The following is a 20,439-nucleotide window of genomic DNA, read 5'->3' as shown; positions in this document are numbered from 1 at the left end:
CTGGACTAGATGGGCCTTGTGCCTGATCCATCAGGGCTGTTCTTATGTTCTTATAATGAGTATGTGCTGACAAACAAGTAAAGTCATGGATGCCTGGTTTGGGATCTCAGGAATGCTTTAAGATGGTGATGTGGAGAGTCTCTTTCTGAGTGTCAGGGAGCCCTTTGCAGAGGATAGGATTAAGGATATTGCAGAGGATAGGATGCAGTTGCCATGCCTTCCTCCTTGCTTAACTTCCTAGGCTGCCCTTCGCTTCACTGTTAAACACTTTCTCTTCCCTGTACTCTCTCTCAAACACAGATCAAGTCAGACTTGGCACCTTTGTATGTGTGTCAGTCCCATTCTTGGACCACATAACAATATTGGACCACATAACAAAATGTAACCACATTTTGAAAGGTGGTTTACAGCCAAGCTACAAGATTAGAGAAATCACTAACAACTTTCACATAATTATATGCATATACAATGAACATAGGTAGGAGAAGTGGGTCACCATGGCCACCCTCGCTATATGCACTTATCCTCTGTAATGTTCCTGTGTATGTACAAACTGCATATACCAGGGAGCTGAACCATTAAAAATGTGGGTTTAGTTCCAATTCAGTTTCATCAGTATTTTTTTTAACTTCCCTGTTCAGTTCTGTTCACACACTGGGCAGCATCCAGACTAAGACAGTCATGACTAAGTCTCATAGAAATTAAGTGGACTTGAATTAGTCATGATTAACTTGTCTCGCAGAGATCAGTGGTGCTGAGTAGTCTAGATGTTGCCCATCTAGACTACTCTAGTAGTCTGAGTAGTGCTGCTGGTGTCACCCCAGTTGGGGCAAATGACCAGCTGGTGTGGCTCGAGTTAAGATCAGGGCAAGCAGCAAGAGAGAGGGGCACAGCTGGGATGAGAAAGAGAGGCAGCTGCAGCTCCTCATTGCACCCCCCCGCCCCCCCCCCCCCACACACACACTCAGTGGCACCAGCTGCCACTGTCATTGGTTGACCTGATGGGCAGCTCTCTACAGTAAGGACCTGCCAGGGCTGTTGTGCTGTTTTAAACCACTTCCGGACAGCGACCTGGAAGGAGCACTGCTCTGCTGCCCAGAAGGAGTTAAAAGCAGCTCTTCAACAGGCTTGTCGCTACACTGCTGGGGCTGCCTTTTAAGTTGCACAGCAGCCCCTCCACTGTTGACAGTGAACATCACATCAGCCGTCCATTTTAAAAAGTGCTTACTGGCTCAGATAGTTTGAACCAGCTAACATACATTTCGTGCAGAATGTTATCAACCTCTGCTGACTGTGATGCATCCCTATATAATGCATAAAATGATAACTATTCAACTTGAAATATTTATTATTTTTAATTTTATTTATTTTTGAATTTTAAAGTTTTTACATACAAAATAAAATATGATGGGGGAAAGGAAATAAAACACCACCTTATTTACCTGAATAGAAGGCAACTCTGAATGTAAGACAATGCCTTAAAATAGAGGTTAAATACAGGTTATACCTATTTTATCTAAAAGAAAAAGGACTCTGAATCTAAGGCAACCCCCCTGCCACCCCAACAATATTTAACAGGAAAGAACTGGGGGGAAACCTCATCTTAGATTTGGGTAAATACTAGGGATGTGCATGAACTGGTTTGGTGGTCCTTTTGTGGATTGACGAACTGGTTTGAAGGTTTGGCAGTTCAGTGTGTGTGTGTGTTACCTCTTAGGATTGGGGAGCGTGCTTCCCCCCCACCCCAGCATTTCAGCCGCTGGCACTGTCTTTAAAATCGCTGGCACGGGGAGGCAGCATAACTCCTTGCCACCAGGGTAGCAAGGAGGTATGCTGCCACCCCGCACCTGAGATTTTAAAGACAGCGCCTGTGGGGGAAATGCAGTGATGGGTAAAAGCACCCTCCCCGATCCTTAAACAACACACACACACACACACACACACACACACACACACACACACACTCTGAACTGGCCGTCTGCCGTTTTGTGCACACTCCTAGTAATACAGTAATCATACAACTCCAGCTGAGTGCCCAATTACTAAAGTGCCTGACTTCCACTTATTTTGAACTGGTTACCCCTTTATATGTTCAGAGATTCAGTTCAGTTTCAGTTTCAAGACAATCAAGTGACTTAAGGTTCAGGTTCAGTTCAGGTTCCCTGAAAAAGCCTCTCTGAGTGGGTTTTTGGTTTAAGGGTTAGGTTTGGTTCAAATCCCTTTTCTGTACATTGGCTAGCATATGTGGTTGTTGATCAAGGTTTGCAATACCATGTGAACTAGTCTGTCTTTATACTTTGTGCACAAGTTGGTATCTTGCCATTTCAGGCATGTAAGCATACACACATATAATATGATCATTATATGCATGTACAATCATTTGAATGGTGCTACGTGCTACGTGTGCAGCTATTGCTTTGAATTGTACTGCTTAAGCCAACAGGAAAGAGACTACATGTTTGAGTACTTTTTCCAAGTAAAAAATCTTTCTCTGAGCATAAAAAACTAGCATGCTGGATTCGGCTGACCTCCAGAGCAGTCATCTCAAGATTCTGTGAAGTAGCATCCCGGTACAGAGACTGTTGTGAGCTTAGCCAGTGTTGCCAAGCAGCAGAGCACACAAAATTATAAGTGCTCCATTACGCCAAAAATATGTCCCTGAGGGTCACACAGCCCTCAGGAACATACTTTTGGAACATACTTTTGGAAGCCACAGAATAATGACTGGGGCATGGAGGTGCAGCAAAAACCACTCCCCTCTCCCCCCTGCAAGCATGCACTCTTTTGTTTGGTATGCTCTGAATGAGCACAGAGAAACCTCTCTGCTCTGGGATACAGCCCTGCTGTGTCCTGAGGTGGCTGCCCTGGATTTCTGCCACAGAATTTTTATATGAGGAAGCATTCTATTGTATGAATTCCCCTTCCTGTGGTAGTAGGCACAGTTCAGCAAGAGCTCAATGATGTAATTCTGCTGATAAATGTAGCCTAGTGTTTATAGGTACCTCAAATAATAAAAGAATGCCGAGTGATTCTGAATTCCCATTCTACTCTTATTGCACTCCACTTGAAAAATGTTTTAACTTTCACATAATATAAAAAGTGAACTGAAAATATTGATTTATTACTTCATTCATAGTAGAATCTGTTCTAGTACTGAAACAACCAAAGTAGACTAGTTATTGCAACAACATATGGGAAATATTAGAAATCTATTAAGTCTCTATGATACGTTGTGACTTTCTTTTCAAAGATATTGAATGCACTACAAGCTTTCTCCTTATCTGTTTGTTTCAGGGAGCAGTTTCACAACATCATCTGGAATATATGCTGGAAATAATTCACTTACAAATTCTACTGGATTTAATAGTTCACAGCAGGTAAATATATAAAAATTATTAAATGACAGGGTGCCAAAACCCTCTTCTGAAAAAGCACATTACAAATTGTATCCTTCATCCTGAATAAAATTGTTAGGTTCTTGAGAATTACTTTGAAGTTTGTTTTAGTGGAGTCGACACCAACTCGATGGCACAATCATTCCTTTCTTTTTTGAATACCCAATACTAAAAAAAACCTGGCAGTATAATTATTTTTCATATTTATTTCCAATTCTGCGGCAGTTTGTCTAAAATTCAATTTCCTGTTTATGCAAAATAAATACTGGAAGCATTTGAAATTTGGATCTGCCATTCAAAATGGAAATGATTTTCTACTGTGCATAATCTAGGACAGCAGAGTAGTTGAGGCATATGTTTGCACTTAGACTTTGGAATACATACATAATAAAAGTAGCCATTGACGGAAAAGACTAATACCCTTTTTTCCCTACTCTGTTAGGAATATCCATCTTACCCCAACTTTGGCCAGGGTCAATATGCACAGTATTATAACAGTTCTCCATATCCTTCACATTATATGACAAGCAGCAACACCAGTCCAACAACCCCTTCCTCCAATGCAACATACCAGCTTCAAGAACCACCATCTGGCATCACAAGTCAAGCTGTTACAGATCCTACAGCAGGTAATTGCACAGATTTTATTATCCCTGTAGGCCACATTTTTGGTACTTGAAAGGTATTTTTTTTTAAGAATCCTGAATTTATGATACCACTAGCATAGTATTGAGAAAGTGTGGGCTCAGGGGTGGAAATGGACAGTGAGTGAGTTTCTAAACACAAGTTTCCTATAATTCCCACTGCACATAATCTGTAAATATCAGCACTAAAAAGTAAAAATACAAATTACAAGGTGCACAATAAAGTCTACAGATTTCAAACTCCTTACTCAAGCTTTATATTGGATATTAGTTGCTGAAGTTTGATTGAATACTGAACTGAGAATTTCCATAATTTGTTAACTATAAAATAGTGTCTCTGTTGCTATCTGGAGAGAGAGAGAGAGAGAGAGAACGCTACTGACTAAATCAAGCAAAATTAAAACTAAACAGATGCAGAAATAGTCCCTTATTCAAATAGTATTACCGTGGCTGACATGTCCTGCAGTATAATGTGAGTAGTGCAAACCCACCTGTGCCACTATGAGGCTCTAAAGCATTTGGTGATGCTTCTGCACAAGAGAGGAGGGCCATACTTCTGACCCTTGGCCAACTGCCTTGTTGGCCCCCTTAGTAGCAGGGGAGTGTGTCCAGGCTAGCAGTTGCCAACTTTTAAAAATCTATAATGCAATGCCCTTGCCCCCACCACTGCATCACTGAATTCAATGGGTGGGGGAGGGCATTGCACTATTGGTAAAGATGCTGACTGCTGAAAAGCACTCTGAGCTGCTGCCCCTGCTGCAGCTAAGGTAAGTTTCAACTAACCTAACTAGCAGCAGTGGTAATGGCTCAGACCCTTCTTCTGTGACCTCACTGGCATCTACTATATTTCTTTACCTATAATGCAATGTTCTGCCCTTTTGATTATCTTTGGTCTCAGCCTGTGACCAAGCTGTCCAACCATTTTTACTCCAGACCTTCACTATGCAAGCACTGCTGTGCCTGTATAATAATTGAATCTAAAATTACCAGATAGGAGAATATTATCGAAATATACAAAGCTATTACCAATGTAATCTCTGTACCAAAAGATTACCAATTAAACATTTTTTAATGGTAGAGGCCAGTGAGCACTGCTCCAGGAGGTGCATTGAGAGTGAGAAAATACTGCTTTAAACAGTGGCAAACCTATACACTGCTTATACCCAAAATGCTGTACAGGGTGGAGACACCCGACTTCGTATCCCATGGGCAGGCTGCCCTGCCCTCACTGTTCAATTGGACTCGATGCATACACCAAGACCATTTGAGGGATTAGTACAGCAGGTTTGTGCCATACTATCTCCTCAAATGGTCTCCATGCATATGCAGAGAGGCCAACTGAGCAGTGGGGGCAGGGCAGGTTGTGTACCTCTGCTCAATAGAGCATTTTGGGTATGAGCAATATCGGACCTCTGAAAAGTATAAGCATGCTTATGTATTCAGTACTTGGTTTGGGCCCCTTTTGCAGCAATTACTGCCTCAATGCGGCGTGGCATGGATGCTATCAGCCTGTGGCACTGATGAGGTATTATGGAAGACCAGGATGCTTCATTAGCGGCCTTCAGCAATTCTGCATTGTTTGGTCTCATGTCTCTCATCCTTCTCTTGGCAATGCCCCATAGATTCTCTATGGGGTCAGGTCAGGCGAGTTTGCTGGCCAATCAAGCACAGTACACTGTATACTTTTCAGAGGTCCGATATTGTTCTATTCTTCAATCCTTGTCTTCTTGGTTCCATGTAATATTCTAATTTTCTGAGATTGTGGATTTGGGGTTTTCATGAGCTGTACGCCATGATCATCACAATTATAACAAATTAAGGCTTGACTTATCTCGCTTTGCATGTAATGCATCTGTCTCATATATCAGTTTCACCTTTTAATTTGCATTACTGAAATTAATGGACTTTTGCACGATATTCTAATTTTCCGAGTTTCACCTGTAGTCTCAAGTCATTGCATTGATGCTAATCATTACTTCTTTTTTCTGAGGCTTTAATTTCCCTTGTGAAATGCCTTTTCAGCTTATCTGCAAGGCTATTATCTGCAGGACACCTTGATTAAAGGGATTTTGAGACGTCAGGAATTTTTTGGAAAGTCTTGGTATCAGTTTGAACAAAATCACTTTATGAGTTTTACATTGTGTAAATGATTACAGTGATATTTATTGAAACAGATCTCTTTTTAGTCTGCTTCCCACCCCGCATCCCATGTGGAAAAGCACAAGCACTGTGCTGATACACAGTCTAGATAATGGGAGACCCAGAATGCAAGTAAGCACTGGCCAAGAATTTGCATTCTTCTGTTGCTCAAGGGGCAAAGGAGAATGAAGCAATGGTTTCATGCAGATGAGTTGGATTCAGGGGAAAGAGGCGGCAATGTAGAAACTGAACAGGTCCCTCTTGGGTAGTTTTGATGGCATGTGTGGAGGAATATGCTTACCCTACCGTGTTGCTAACACTTGTCATGGACCAGCCCTGTGACTTCAACGCTTAACCGCTGCCACCAAGTAGACTTTTCTTTTCTCGGGCTGTATCTACTGTGACAGCCCTTCAACCTTTGCAGTAAAACAAAAACCTAGTAGAGTGGAAAGGCTTTAGGTGTGGGATGGAGACCATCAGACAGAAGCTTCTAATCTTTAAATACAAGAATGTTTTACTTTGGAAAAAATCAGTCAATTTAAACTGTAGCTTTGATTTATTTGTACAGCATAACATTAAAAAACGCAGTTACCATAAGAGCATAAGGGCAAAAATAAAATGGTTGGAAAAATGCATCCAACTTGACCTATCTAATACTGGTCCTTAACTCAAGAGTCATCTGTAGTTACCTCAGCTTTTGCAGCAACCCAGCAGCCTCAAGTCCTGTTCTTCACAGTCCTGAGGGCTCAGCCCAGACTGGTTCTTTGTGCTGCTGAATGTTTCAGCCCTCTAGAGAGATTTCACTCTCTGCCAGTGATTTCTTTGGAGTTCTCTTTGGAATTCCAAAGAATTTCACTCTTCTTTGGAATTCTCTTCCCCTTCAGATTCGTCTAGCCCCCTCTTTACCGGTCTTTATTGAAGACCTTTCTTTTCCGCCGGGCATTTGCCCTGTAGTTTACTTTATTTCCTTTCCATTATCTATTTTAGTTTGCGATTTTTAATGTAATTTTTGATTGTAATTTTTAATGTTACCTTAATTACATGTCATTGTACACTGCCTTTGGAGTGGGCGGTTTATTAAATGCTTTTAATAAATAATAAATTAATAAATTTCTTAGCTCTTTTTAGCACCAGTACTGATTATCTCAGTCTTTGATAGCAATCCCTTCACTTGGATTCTTCAGCTCCACACTCTCCTGGTACTGTACTTTTCTGAACTTTGCTGCACACCTCTGAATCTGCACACTTCAGACTGACTTGAAACAACTCTTCACTTCTCCAAACTGTACTGAAACTCTGCTGAAGCAGCCTCCTATATATACCCAAATTTCCCTCCTTTACTTTTCAAAATACTCAATCAGAATAACTCAATTTCCCTCTAATTTTCAAAACATAACCAATAAAATCAAACCCTTTCCCTCCAAAATCACTGTCAAACTGTTCTTTCTCAAAACTAAAACTATAGAACAGCAACCATGAACTTTTGGCCCTGTCAGCTTTCCTAATACAGAGACTTAGCAAGGCAATTTACACATACAATCTTACTTACAAAAAGAAGAAGTTTAGGCATAGCAACGCAGTTTACAATATAGATATTATTTACAAAAAGAAGAGATTTTAGCCTTGTTTCTTTACAGCATGCATGGGAATTGCTTCCTCCTCCTTCAGTGCAGCTGCTATAGAATTAGAGGAAACACAACACAACTCAGCCGCTACTTTGATTTTCTTATCTGTAGCAAGGGTGGCAGCAGAAAAGATGCTGATCTGCCTCATAAATAGCTCCTCATAAATAACTCCTACATCACTTTGTCCCCTTTCGTCCCTTAACATTCTTACTGGTACTTAAGATTTGGGGGGGAAATTCCAGTCTTCCAATCTTCAAGGCTGCTTATTTTACCAGATAGTCTGATGAGTGTATCAACAAAAATGTTAATTGCGTTTGCAAAGCCATTTTTCAAATCTATGTGCCAACTCATCAGGTAGAAATGTGAGATCAGTCAAAGCAAGCTTCTTTGTAAAGAAATTTGAATGTACCAGCATGAATTATAGACATGAATTACAATAGATGAACTACTTTCCCTTTGCTCTTTGTCACTTTGGAGCAACAGCCTGGAAGAGTGAGTCATTTGCTGATGTAGAGCCAGCATACGTGGCTTATTTGCAAACATTGAGGGAGGGCCGAGAAGGAGAAAGAGCTACTGTTCTGAATGCACTCCTGGATGGTCTACTGGCCAGTAACAATCATAGAGGCTATTCACATGTGCAGTGGAAACCGAGCTAAGGCAGCCCAGCCCAGTTCCCGCCGCACAGATACCACCGGCAAGTCCGCTTAATTCCCCCCATGCTTAAATGAGGTTAGCGGAGTGAGTGTTCCGCTAACCCCGTTGTTTTGATTGTGTGCCGCCATGGCATGGCTTGTGTGGAAAGCCTTACAGTTAACTTTGAAACGTGAGAATATGCCCCTGATTTCTCTCTTGGACCCACAGAGTTGTTAGACTAGAGTTGTTGCCTTTATTCCTGTCTCTGGCCCTGTTCCATCAATGGCAGCCTGATAGTCAGAAATTAAACAAGTAGAGCTTTTCCTACCACTTACTTTGATGTTATCAAAAGTTTTGCCACTTCAGCTTCTGTGTGTGGGACACATGTTACAGGCACAGGAGCAAGATCAGCAAAAAAGATGACTGATCCTTGAGTCAGAGTTCCAATTCCTCCTCCTCCTCCCCCCTCCTCTTTTTCCAGTCAATGTAGCAGGATTGTAAAGGAGGGGCATCCCATATGACAAGTTTTCTACCTATCTTCCTTCCTTGCTATCTTGCAGCCCAACTGCTGGATTTATGATGACACCAGTCATAGCAAGTGGAGGGCATGAGGCCATTGAGCTTTCCTTCTTTTTTGCTAGTGCTCCAGTGGCAAAGCCTTAGCCATAATGGGGTACCATAGTGGAGACTCCACTTTTCCTAGTCTCTGTGTCCCATCATTCAAACATCTAAGGTGAGAAACAAGGCATAGTGGTGGCTCTTTATCTGCTAACTTTCAGGATAGCACAGACAGAACTTGTTGCAGCTTTTATTGAAATAGTTGCAGCTTTTATTAAACAACGTCAGTGGTGAGATAAGTTCTGAGAGCATCACAGAATAACCTTTGGTGCTTGCAGGGCCCCTATCCCTTGGAAAGCTGCATGATTTACAGGGTAGTGGCAGCTGCAGCTTTTTTCATCATTGTATACCCATGCTGGGTAACAGCGTACTTGTAACATTTCTATCTACCATGGAAAGGCAAAGGACCTTAGCAGAACAAACTGGTGGCAGTTTTTCAGAGAACTAGATGGCTTTCCATTGGTCACTGCTTCTGAAGGCTTTGCTTATGATCTGAAGGGCCCAAGAATTGCAAATTCTTTCATCTTTGTTGTTGAACGGCTGCCTGGTTGCCAGTTGAGAGAAACATGGGGGTAGGAATATGTAGTGGGGAACAATGCATTAGGGATTGAGTGAGTGACAAAGGGTGCTATTGCCTCTATGCACTTCTGTGCTTCATGTTTGGCAATCTCCCTGAATTCTATGTTTGTATGTTTGCTAACCTGCTCGGGGTGTAGCGATGACATAATTACTAAGACAAAACTCACCCATCAATTGTAAGGAGTTGCACTTGGACTCTGCCACCAGTTTCTGTTTGTCTTGTGTGCCCTGGGGTCATATACTGAAAAGAAAATTAACCCTGAGTGTCTTGGCCAACAGTGGCAATGAGTGGGCAATTCACAAACAGAGGTAGCTATGCTACATATTGCTCTCACTGGCGCTGAACAGAGAGTCTTTGGATTTTGGAATGTGTTGGTTAAAGGGGCCACATCTACCACAAGCGACATACTTACCCTCTGACTTGTCTGTGGAATGCACTGATACTGTTGAATAAGGAAGAGGGTGGTTTGTTAAGCCATATTGCAGGGAAAGAGAGACATCCTCTGTGGCCATGTGTTTTTAAGTATTCTGAGCACTGCACAGAATATTGCAAGAGAGACAGAGAAGTTCATGACTGCAAGTGTGCCTTTCCCTTGCTTACCTGTGTAGAGAGTCTTGTCCTTGTAGCCCCCATTTGCAGCTATAGTGGAAGGTGTTTGTGTCCTCCCTTCTGGAGTCTTAAGATGGTTCTTTGATCTCTGCTGGCACAAGGGGACTAGAGCACTCATAAGTTCTGTTGGCTGTCAAATATATGCTTTCAGATACCAGCAGCCCCAAGGAATCTCAGCCCAACTGCAACTGGGGATATCTCCACTTAAGGGCAAATAATATTGATGTTGTTCACACAACTGTTTTGGCGGGGTGACAAGCAGGAAGGCTGGGTCAAACCTACCTTCCCCTTAGATCACCGATCTGCTATGTGGCACACTGCTTGCCCACCTACATGATCTGTGCTGCTCTGAGCAATGCAGATCTCTGGAGGCTGGGAAAATGAAGCCCAGCCTCCAGATATCCCTTAATGCAACACACTCCTTGTGCAGTGCATTGAGATATCTCCCCTCAAGCCAGGTGCTCTAGGCGCCTGGCTCTGTGTATGCTTGGACTGCCATACACCTGATCCAGATTCAGACATATGACTCAGGACACATGGCCACAGATGCACTTGCATCCTTTACCCAGGTAAAAGCCAAAGGAAAAGAATCGTGCTACCCAGGGAGACAGTGCCGGGATCAGCCCTGATCCTGGTGCTTCACACGAGTAGCCCCACCCAGGTATTTATTTATTTAACATATTTATATCCCGCCCAAAACTTCCGTCCCTAGGTGGCTTTAGTTTGTGTAGTTTGCCCTTGTGTATGTGTGTGTGTTTCTCTCTTAAAATAACTTCTGTGACAAACTTTGAATGCCACTCATTGTTTACAGAGACCTTGATAGAATGCTGCATGGTTTGTTTTTGGCAAAGTGTTTTCTGTTTACCATGACCAAGCTTGTTTTGTTTAACTGATAATAAAACTTGGTTGTACAATGTATTTATTTGCAACATTTCATAACAGATGTAAAACATTATAAAATAAACAAGCATATAAACTATATATATATATGAAACCAAATAAAAACAGCAGATTAGGGGCAATAAAAGGTGGCACACTGAAGCCAGCTATGTAACATGGTGAAAGACCTGAACAAGTAAAAAGTTATCTGCCTGGTGCTGAAATGACATCAGACTTGATGGCAAACGAGCTTCCCTGAGGAAGGCATTACACATGTGAGGTGGCACAACGGAAAATAATTTCTCTGATTATCACCTGTCTCACTTCAGAAGGCAGGGAAACTTGAATGAGGGCCACTAATAAAGATGTAATGTTTTTTGTGAGCTCATGTGAGTACATGGTCACAATATTAATAAAACACTTTTTAATTTTTGTTCTTTTCGATGACTGAAATAAAGATCCATCCATTAATTCAATAAAATGCAAGGGCTGACATCCAGACTAGCACTGTGCTGGTGCAGCAATGCCTGACTTCCAGACTGACATCAAGCTGTGTCATTGTTTGAGTGGCAATTTGTGATTATTTCTTGTTCAATCTGAAGCCATAAGAACAAACCTGCTGGACCATGCCCAAGGCCTATTTAGTCTAGATTCCTGTTTCCCACATTAGCCCACCAGATGCCTCTGAGATGCCCACAAGCAAGAGGAGAAGACATGCCTCTACCCGGCTGTTGCTCCCCTGCAACTAGTATTTAGAGGCATCTTGCCTCTGAGACTGGAGGTGGCCTATAGCCATCAGACTAGTAGCCTCTGATAGACCTGTCATCCATGAATTTGTCTAAGCCTCTTTTAAAACAGTCCCAGTGCCTGTTGCTGGTGCCTGTCTTATGTTTCTTTTTAGATTGTGAGCCCTCTGGGGACAGGGAGCCATATATTTCTCCATGTAAACCACTTTGAAAACTTTTGTTGAAAAGCAGTATATATAAATATTTGTTGTTGTTAAAGCCATCCAGGCTGGTGACTGTCACCACAGCCCACTGTGCCTCCTGAAAATATGTCCTTAAGGGCTGAGCAACCCTCAGGGACATATTTTCAGCAGGCACACAGTGGAATTCGGAACGAAGGGAAGACTCTCAAAAATCACACAAAAACCCAGTACAATGTCTCAGTATTAGTCTGGTTGGCAGGCACTGTTGTACAGTACAGAGAGTACAGTGTAGAGATGTGCACAGAATGATATTTGCTTTGCTTTCTGAGCTCAGAATGGAACATAAATACCCAGAACATTCCATCAGAACAACTGGTTGAGCCAGTTGTTCCAATGGAACAAGCTCGGAATACTCTAAACATTCTGAGTGCAATTTTGGACTCCAACATGGCGCTTGGAACACTCAAAACATCTCAGCTTACTATGAGTCATTTGTTTTAGGCTCAAAAAAGGCCCTTCATTTGAAGGGTGTTCTGTTCTGAGCTCGGAATGTTCTGTACATACCTAGTACAGTGCTCGTCTGGATGTCAGCCAGCAACTTCCAGATGGAATTTGAATATTGTGTAGTGTCTTGTTGTGGAAGGGAGGATATGCCTTAAAGTACAGAGGCTGAAAGTTCTTCACAGGGCTATGAAAACAGAAGTAACCCTGCAGAAATGCAGAAAAAAGCAAGACTGTAATATTTCCCCACAGTTCCAGTGGGTATGGAAGGTGGGGAGGGTTTTCATTGCTCTCTCCTCCCTCTAGATGGGTAGGAACCCCAGGAATCTTTCCCACAGATTCCTGGAGTTAAAAACTCCATCTGGAGGGAGGAGAGAGCAGCAAAAACCACACTCTCCTCTGCTCCATGCCTGCTGAAACTGTGGAAAAAGAATAAAGAGCAGTTATGCTTTCGTCTTTTTGCATCTCCACAGGGCTACTTCCATTTTTGTAGCCCTGGGGGTTATGTCAGCCTGTGTGTCTAAGGGATATGTTTTCATATTTCCTTTATGCCCGTTACCAGAAATATATAGTGTTTCAAATAGTTGTTGGAGAGTAGTGGTTTTTCTCTAGCTTTCTTCCCATCAGACAATCAGCATTCAGAGAATGTCTTTAGCTTTTTGTTTTCTTCTACAGCGAGCTATCCACTTCACTTTTTTCCTGCTCCAGCCCTGAACAATGCTTTTTGTTTATCTTCTGTTAAAAGTCTCATCATTGGCTTTGCTGTTTTTCACAATTGCATATCCCTGGTATAGTCATCCTAATCTCTAGTTTCCTTTATTATATGTTGTAAAGGAGCCCACTGGTGTCTGGGCAGTTTAACTCACTCACCCCTTTTCCAGTGCAGTGTTTGGTAGTTGCTGCCATCACTCTCTGCTTCAAGAGAGAACTCAAATTTGGGTCTGAACTAACCTTTGAAGGATCCCCTCTGTCTCCACAGAGTGAGAGCCTGGCTTAGTTCACCCTTTCATTTAATTGTCCCTGTTTTAATAGCTCAACCAGGTTGTCAGCTCATGGGGGCCACAATTCCAGAGCCTCTGAGCAACACACACAAGAGCGAGATCGTTCTCTCTAAAAGGTTATTTTATTAATCTACAGGAACCAAGGTGGGTAAGGGAGCAGGTAGGCACTGGGGAAATAAAGCAGAAGTAATGTCTAACTCCTAACACATTCTAAAGCAAAGCACTTACATTTATTGATGGAGAATGGTCCAGCCAGTAAATGGAAAAGTAGCTGACGGATCCATAACAAAGGCAAAGCACACCCTTTTAGAAGAGTTTCTTAGGCAAAACACCTAGAAGGGTGGTGAGCTGCTTCCATCAATCAGTGGTATGCCACAAGGGCTCAGGTTGACAGCTCCTCAGCCAATGAGGAGTGAAATGCCCTGGTGAGAGAGGCAACTGTGGGACTGACACCTGTCCATAGTTGAAAGAGTTTTCAGTTACCATCTTTACAAGGTAGGGGAGGTGTGAAGTGTCCATTTCTCTAGTGTTGGACAGGATTAGGTGAGGGGTGACTGGCAGATCCAGCAGATGCTGGGGCCGTGATACTCTTGCTTTAAGATGATGGAGGTTAACTCCTATCATGCATGAGGTTCCTTGACATATGTATATGCAAAAAAAGAGAATAATGGTAAATATTTTTCCTTGCTCAGAGCAAAATTAAAATATTCTTTAACTTCAGAGGCACTAGTCTCTCTTTAAAGCATTAATTAATCATATCCAAGTTGGAAATGAGTCTGCTAAATACAAAGAAAGCAAAAGGTGAAACTTAAATGAATAGTTCTGTATTACAGAATGTAACACTGTACTCCCTGGCATTATCCAGTCAAAGCTGAACACCTTTATTTGAATCTCTTCTTCTTCCAAACTGCTCAGGGCAGTATAGATTTGTGGGGGGGGGGCGGCTGGGTGTTAGCCCATTTTATCCTCATAACATTCCGCTGTAGTAGGTTACATTAAGAAAGAGTTATTGTCTGCCTATTGAGCTTTATGGGTAAGTGAGGATTCAAACACAGGCGCCAAAATCCGAATGCACCATGCTGTCCATTGCACCATACTGACTTGCTTTGATTTCAGAGCAAAAGAAGATAGCAAATAGCATGCTTAACTTAAGCTTAGCATGCTTGAAATCAGTAGAATCCAGAAGTGCTTGACATTGGATGGATCATGCTCTTTGCTTTTTGGAAACTTTGGATAATTTTTCAAGAGATGCCCTCTAATCTTATCCAAGACAACAGAAGTTTGATTTTCTTCTGAATTATCGTAATTCTTGTACATATTTGGATTTGGATGAGTTCTGACTTCCAGGAGTTTAGTGTGACAGTATTAAGGCTAGATGAGTGTTATAATGTATTGTAATGTTATATATAATATAACAAGAGGACTCTGAGACTTTGTGTAGCTGTCTCAGTGTGTCATACTTAAAGCAATAGCATTCAAATATCTGCAACTACATTAAAATATGAGTAAATTTCTCTTCTGCAGCAGAGTATAGTACAATCCACAGCCCAACAACACCCATTAAAGATTCAGAGGCAGACAGGTTGCGTCGCAGCTCAGATGGCAAATCACGTGGCCGAGGCAGAAGGAATAATAATCCTTCACCACCACCTGACTCTGACCTAGAGGTAAATATAGATATTTTATTTGTGTATTGTCCCACTCATTCCAGAAGGGAGGGTTACATACAAGACCAAGAAATGCATAAAAGCAAATGCTAACACATAAGCCCATAAAATCAAAATAAAGTTATAAATCCCAGCATTCCGTTTTTACCTCCTGCTACAGTTTTGTCTTTCTCACAAAGGAGATCCCTTTCCTTGCAAAACTGTGTACTCTTAGGTTGTTGCTCCTTCACTAAAGGGCAATAGGTGCCCCCAACTCTGGTCGATCACTGATGACAGCTGTGCAACACTTGCACTGCTTTTCTGGAGAGCTCTGGAGGGCCTATCCACATATAAACTCCTCTCCCTCATCAGTAGGTGTATTTCTCACAAATAGGAGATACATAATCAACCATATATCTCCACCAATACCCTTTTAATATACCGAAGATTTAAGTTTCTTACACATGAAAATGAAAAGGGAAAGTACTAAATCACAATTGACATAAAATCTTCACGAGATGGTGGCATTTATCTCTGAGTATTTATCATCTTATCTATTTGTGACCGCCACCACCCGCAAAGGGAGCATGTGGTTTCAGAGAACAGGAAATGGCTAGGGAGAGATCTGAAAGCCTATAAGTTGTGAATCTGCCCAAAATATTAGGGGGGCAGCATGAACCTCACCACCTCTACGCCCCAAACCTACCAGATTGTGGATAGGACATCCACAATTTTTAGATTCTTAGCCACCTCTGTGCTCTTACTGAGATCAGTGACACAGTGAGTAAGAATTGCATCAGCGCTGAAGCAACACTTCTCCCATTAGAAATAATGGTAAAGCTCTGTAATCGCGTGGACCTGGCTTAGAATGAGATGGAACCAGCACACTCTTGGATTGGGAGGGTACTGCACAATACGTAAAACATGGTTTTCTAATAAGAAAAATATAGCTTTAATATAGTACAACATTCAACACAATTTCCTCACAAGTAAACCTATTGGAAAAAGTTGTTTTTCAAAAATTATTTTAAGTATGTCTAGAGGGACCCATTGATTTGGTTATCTTTTTACAGAGAGTATTCATTTGGGATTTGGATGAGACAATCATCATTTTCCATTCCTTGCTTACAGGATCCTATGCTAACAGATATGGGAGAGTAAGTACAACTTCTTATTTATAACATCTCCATGTTGATATGTAGAAGAAATCTAGAGAATTAGAATATATTAAAGTCCAATTTTATATTAAAGGTAAAAGATGAAGTCTTATCAGTTTTGAGTGGTATTTCACAAACAAAGCATAGTTGTACAGTAGCTTGTTACTTCCTCTGCTTTTTGAAGCTAATTAGACAACCTGAATATGATGTGTCATTTAATTATATTCCCTCTTTTTAAAGAATGAACCTATTTTTTGTTGTTTTTCTGCAGGCAATAAAAATGGAAATTCAGGGAGAGCATATATAATTAAATGGTGCATCACTTAAAAATGCATATATAACTTAAAAATGCATATATAATTAAATGGTGCATCACTTCCAGGCTTTTCCCAGATGGGTTCCACCATGTTCCTCCATAGTTCCTTCCACATAGATCAGGAGTTCTCACAGTATCCCAGTAGCAAGGGAGGAGCAATGCTTAAAGAGCTCACACGCTTGGCCCACAGTTGCCATTTCCCCAACATTCTGAACCTTGTCTCCTGAATGCCACACTCATAGGAACATAGGAACTGCTTTATACTGAGTCAGTCCATTGGTCCATCTAGCCCAGTATTATCTACACAGACTGGCAGTGGCCTCTCCAAGGTTGCAGGTGGGAGTGTCTCTCAGCCTCATCTTGGAGATGCCAGGGAGGGAACTTGGAACCTTCTACCTGCAAGCATGCAAGTGCTCATCCCAGAACAGCCCCATCTCCTAAGGGGGATATCTTACAGTGCTCACATGTAGTGTCCCATTCAAATGCAAGCCAGAGCATACCCTGCTTAGCAAAGGGGACAAGTCATGCTTGCTACCACAAGATCAACACATCACCCACCATTAATCACGATTCCCCTGCTTAATTTAAAGTAGTGGGATTGAATCTTTCACCCCATAATGATGACTAAATTACCCAAATGGCTAATAACAAATATGTTAATAAAGAAACAATAATCCTGTCCTATTACTGCTAGTGATGCTGGTGGGTTTTTACATGAGTGTGATTTGGAAGTAAAAGTTTTCTTCCTCCTACCTTCCTTGAGATTTGGCATGGAGTCTTCACAGTATGTGTCAGGAACCCATCCCGATGCCCCTCTCAAGTCCAGGGAGGTGATTTATTTTCATATTGTTTTATAACAACTTAGTCTTCAGGTTCTGGGAATTTAATCAGATTTTACTTTTTCACTGCCACCATATGGTTACTTATTACCCTGCTCGCAGTATTCAACACCTTGGTTACGTGGTCTCCTGTATATGTTCAGTGTACAAATGAAACAAAACTTGAGGTGTAGAACAAAAACAAGAATACGTTTATTGTTTACAATTGATTGGAATAAAGCTCTCTGCAAGGCAGGGCACAGAAACCAATCTGCAAGGTTGCTAACTACATCAGCTGTAACTCTGAGTTTTTCTTTCTTGATAAAATGTAATTTTGAGGGAAGTTATATAACTGGGACAGAGGTAAATAAAACTAAGTTTGCAGCCTTAGTGAATCAACTCAGACTTTCCTGCCTGTCACCTGGAGGTTTCACTTCTGGGCACCTTCACATTCAAGGTTTCTTTACCAGGCTTAACACTCCTCACTTTTAGAGTACTGCCCCAGGATACTGCTGGTTCCACAGTCTCTACACATTCACCAAACAAGTCTCACACAAACCCCTGAACAATCTCTCTGCTATGCTCTGTCCAACCTCTCACTCCCAACAATCAGTCCCAACTCTCCTACAACTCCAATTGTCTTCTCCTAACCAATTGTCCTTATTTAAATTCTTCCTCCTGAACATTCCATGCCTGGTTACTATGGCAACATACACTCTCATGCACTCACTCTCCAGCTCCTACTGTATATGTATGCTCCATGACAGTATGTTAGAAAAAAGGGCTAGAAAGACTACAATTCCCAGCCCTCCTTGTGTCTGGCATGCCTGGCACATTGTGATGATTCCATGCCAAACATCAGGGAAGCAGCAGGGAAGAGAAACATGTTTCAATTCTCTTGCCACTGGAACCATGAAAAGGTAGGGGGAAAGGGAGCTTCAGGGGGAAGAGGAAGACAGACATGTGGTGGAGAAAATTTACAGGGTTTGTGAAAGGTTTGTTGTACCCTATTGCATTCCAAATGTTATCAGTGGATAACAAGATCCAAACAGACTCAGTCCTGAGTAATGAACTATGTTATGAATCAGGGGAAATAGTTCATTTTGGCTTGATTGGGCAGGGTTTGCCCATCCCTAACTACTGAACCAAGTGAAAACAGGAAAGGCTGTATAAGCTGGAGAGTTTGCTATAGGAGAATTCCAACAGGATGTGCTATGTGTGACTATTGAAAAAGCAGTCTAACTGCAAAAAAAGATGCAATGAAAGGCCTCCAATACTAGTAAAAGATGGGTCAGGAAAATAATTTATAAGGATCTGAGTTAATAACTTTCACAGCCTGCTGATGTGTGTCTGTCAAAAATATCCTTCTATTAAACAAATTGGCTTGCATTCATATTGGTAACATGAAACAGAATTACAGTGTGATAAGGCACTGCATACCATCCTTAAATTGTTTGTCATAGGAACAGAATGTTGTTTATAAAAGATTGAGAAATGGGCAAGATTCAGTATTTTGCAGCGTTTATTTGCTTTTGTACTTAGTTGTTATGTATTGTATTACTGACATAAGTTCTTCAGACTATAAGCAACTTTAGAGTGTTAGAAATTTTACTTAGAAAATTAGCTGCTTCTTTGAATGAAAAGAATTTTAAAAACTTATCTCTAAAATGTCATGGGAAATTGTGCAAAATTTCTCCAATTCCAAATACACCTACTAAAAGGTGTCAGGAATGTGCATTGCATAGTAAGCCCCAATCTGCAGTTTGAGGCCCAGTTTAAAAGTAATGTTAAGAATATGAAATAATTATCTGTGTGGGTAAAACAAAACCTTACTGCTTTTTTGCTGCTTAAAAAAAAACAAAACTTCTTAATATATAAAGGCCTGGGTAAAAAGCCAAGATTTCACTTGCTTTCTAAAACCTGTGATGGAAATTGAGGAGCGGATGCTCACTGGGAAGGCATTCCAAAGTCTGGGGGCAATCACTGAGAAGGCCCTGTCTCACATGCCGCCACTGAGAGGTCCAGCAGAACCAACAGGGATGAACTCTTGCTGTCAAGCTCCTGGCATAGGTCATCCACAAACATGACCAAGGCAGTTTCAGTCCCATATCCAGGATGGAAGCCAGATAGGAAGGGGATTAGATAATCCATATTGTCCAAGACCCTCTTCAGCTGGGATTCCATCACACATTCTATTATCTTGCCCAAAAAGGGAAGAAACAGGTTTATAGTTGTCTAGGTTGGAGGGATCAAGGGAGGGCTTTTTAAATAATGGTCTTACCATCACCTCCTTGAGTCAGGGTGGTATCTTGCTCTCCTTTAATGAAGATTAAAGCATCCAACCATCTGCCTCCAACCACCACCACCCCTGGCAGATTTTATTAGCCATGAAGGGCAAGGATCAGGAGCGTACAATGTTGCCTGCACATCACGTCATGATTAAACAAACATGATTAAAAATTAAATGCATCATGAAATCCCATGCATGTAGCACTGGTGCAATAGGAAGCCAAAGTATACACTATGCTGCTCTGCTAACACTTCATGAGTACATAGTAGCACACAATTTAATCATGATGCCAGCCACGTGTCACCTGTATTGGTGAGTTTCTTTTTCATGCCCAGCATCACTTTTAAATCAGGCTTGAATCTACAGTTTGTTACCCTTAGGATAAGACAGCAACAAAGCAACTCGGTAAGTTACAATGAGCATCTGAAGGGTAGGGCAGCAAATATGGTGTGGATTGAAGTTATCCTCTTGAGCAAGTACCTTAGCTTTCTCAAGGCCAACTCCATCACAGATATATTTTAAATAATTGTGCCATTTCAGTGGTGGGAGTAAAGAAATACTGATATGATGCATTGCATTAGATTTTTAGCATACCTACTCAAAAAAAGTTCTTATTTGCCCACACTGAAAAATTAAGTTTAGTAAATAAAAATTCTACAT

The 20,439-nt window shown here is 41.4% G+C and overlaps 1 protein-coding gene across 28 annotated transcripts in view; it reads left to right on the top strand.

Moving 5' to 3' along the window:
* EYA1 (EYA transcriptional coactivator and phosphatase 1) overlaps positions 1–20,439 on the top strand; it is a 165,387-nt gene that overhangs the window by 68,928 nt on the left and 76,020 nt on the right. For all 28 annotated transcript variants that reach the window (XR_008306465.1, XM_053247582.1, XM_053247578.1 and 25 more), the window contains 4 exons: positions 3,295–3,377; positions 3,838–4,024; positions 15,077–15,219; positions 16,272–16,355. Coding sequence is in view for 27 of the 28 variants with exons in the window: in XM_053247582.1 (XP_053103557.1) it covers positions 3,295–3,377; positions 3,838–4,024; positions 15,077–15,219; positions 16,272–16,355 (497 nt within the window). In the remaining variant the exon portion in view is untranslated. The remainder of the gene's footprint in view (positions 1–3,294; positions 3,378–3,837; positions 4,025–15,076; positions 15,220–16,271; positions 16,356–20,439) is intronic.

Source organism: Hemicordylus capensis, chromosome 4 (assembly GCF_027244095.1).
Source record: "Hemicordylus capensis ecotype Gifberg chromosome 4, rHemCap1.1.pri, whole genome shotgun sequence".
Lineage (NCBI taxonomy): Eukaryota > Metazoa > Chordata > Lepidosauria > Squamata > Cordylidae > Hemicordylus > Hemicordylus capensis.
The sequence above is the reverse complement of the archived record's forward strand: the minus strand, read 5'-3'. Positions and strand labels throughout refer to the sequence as shown.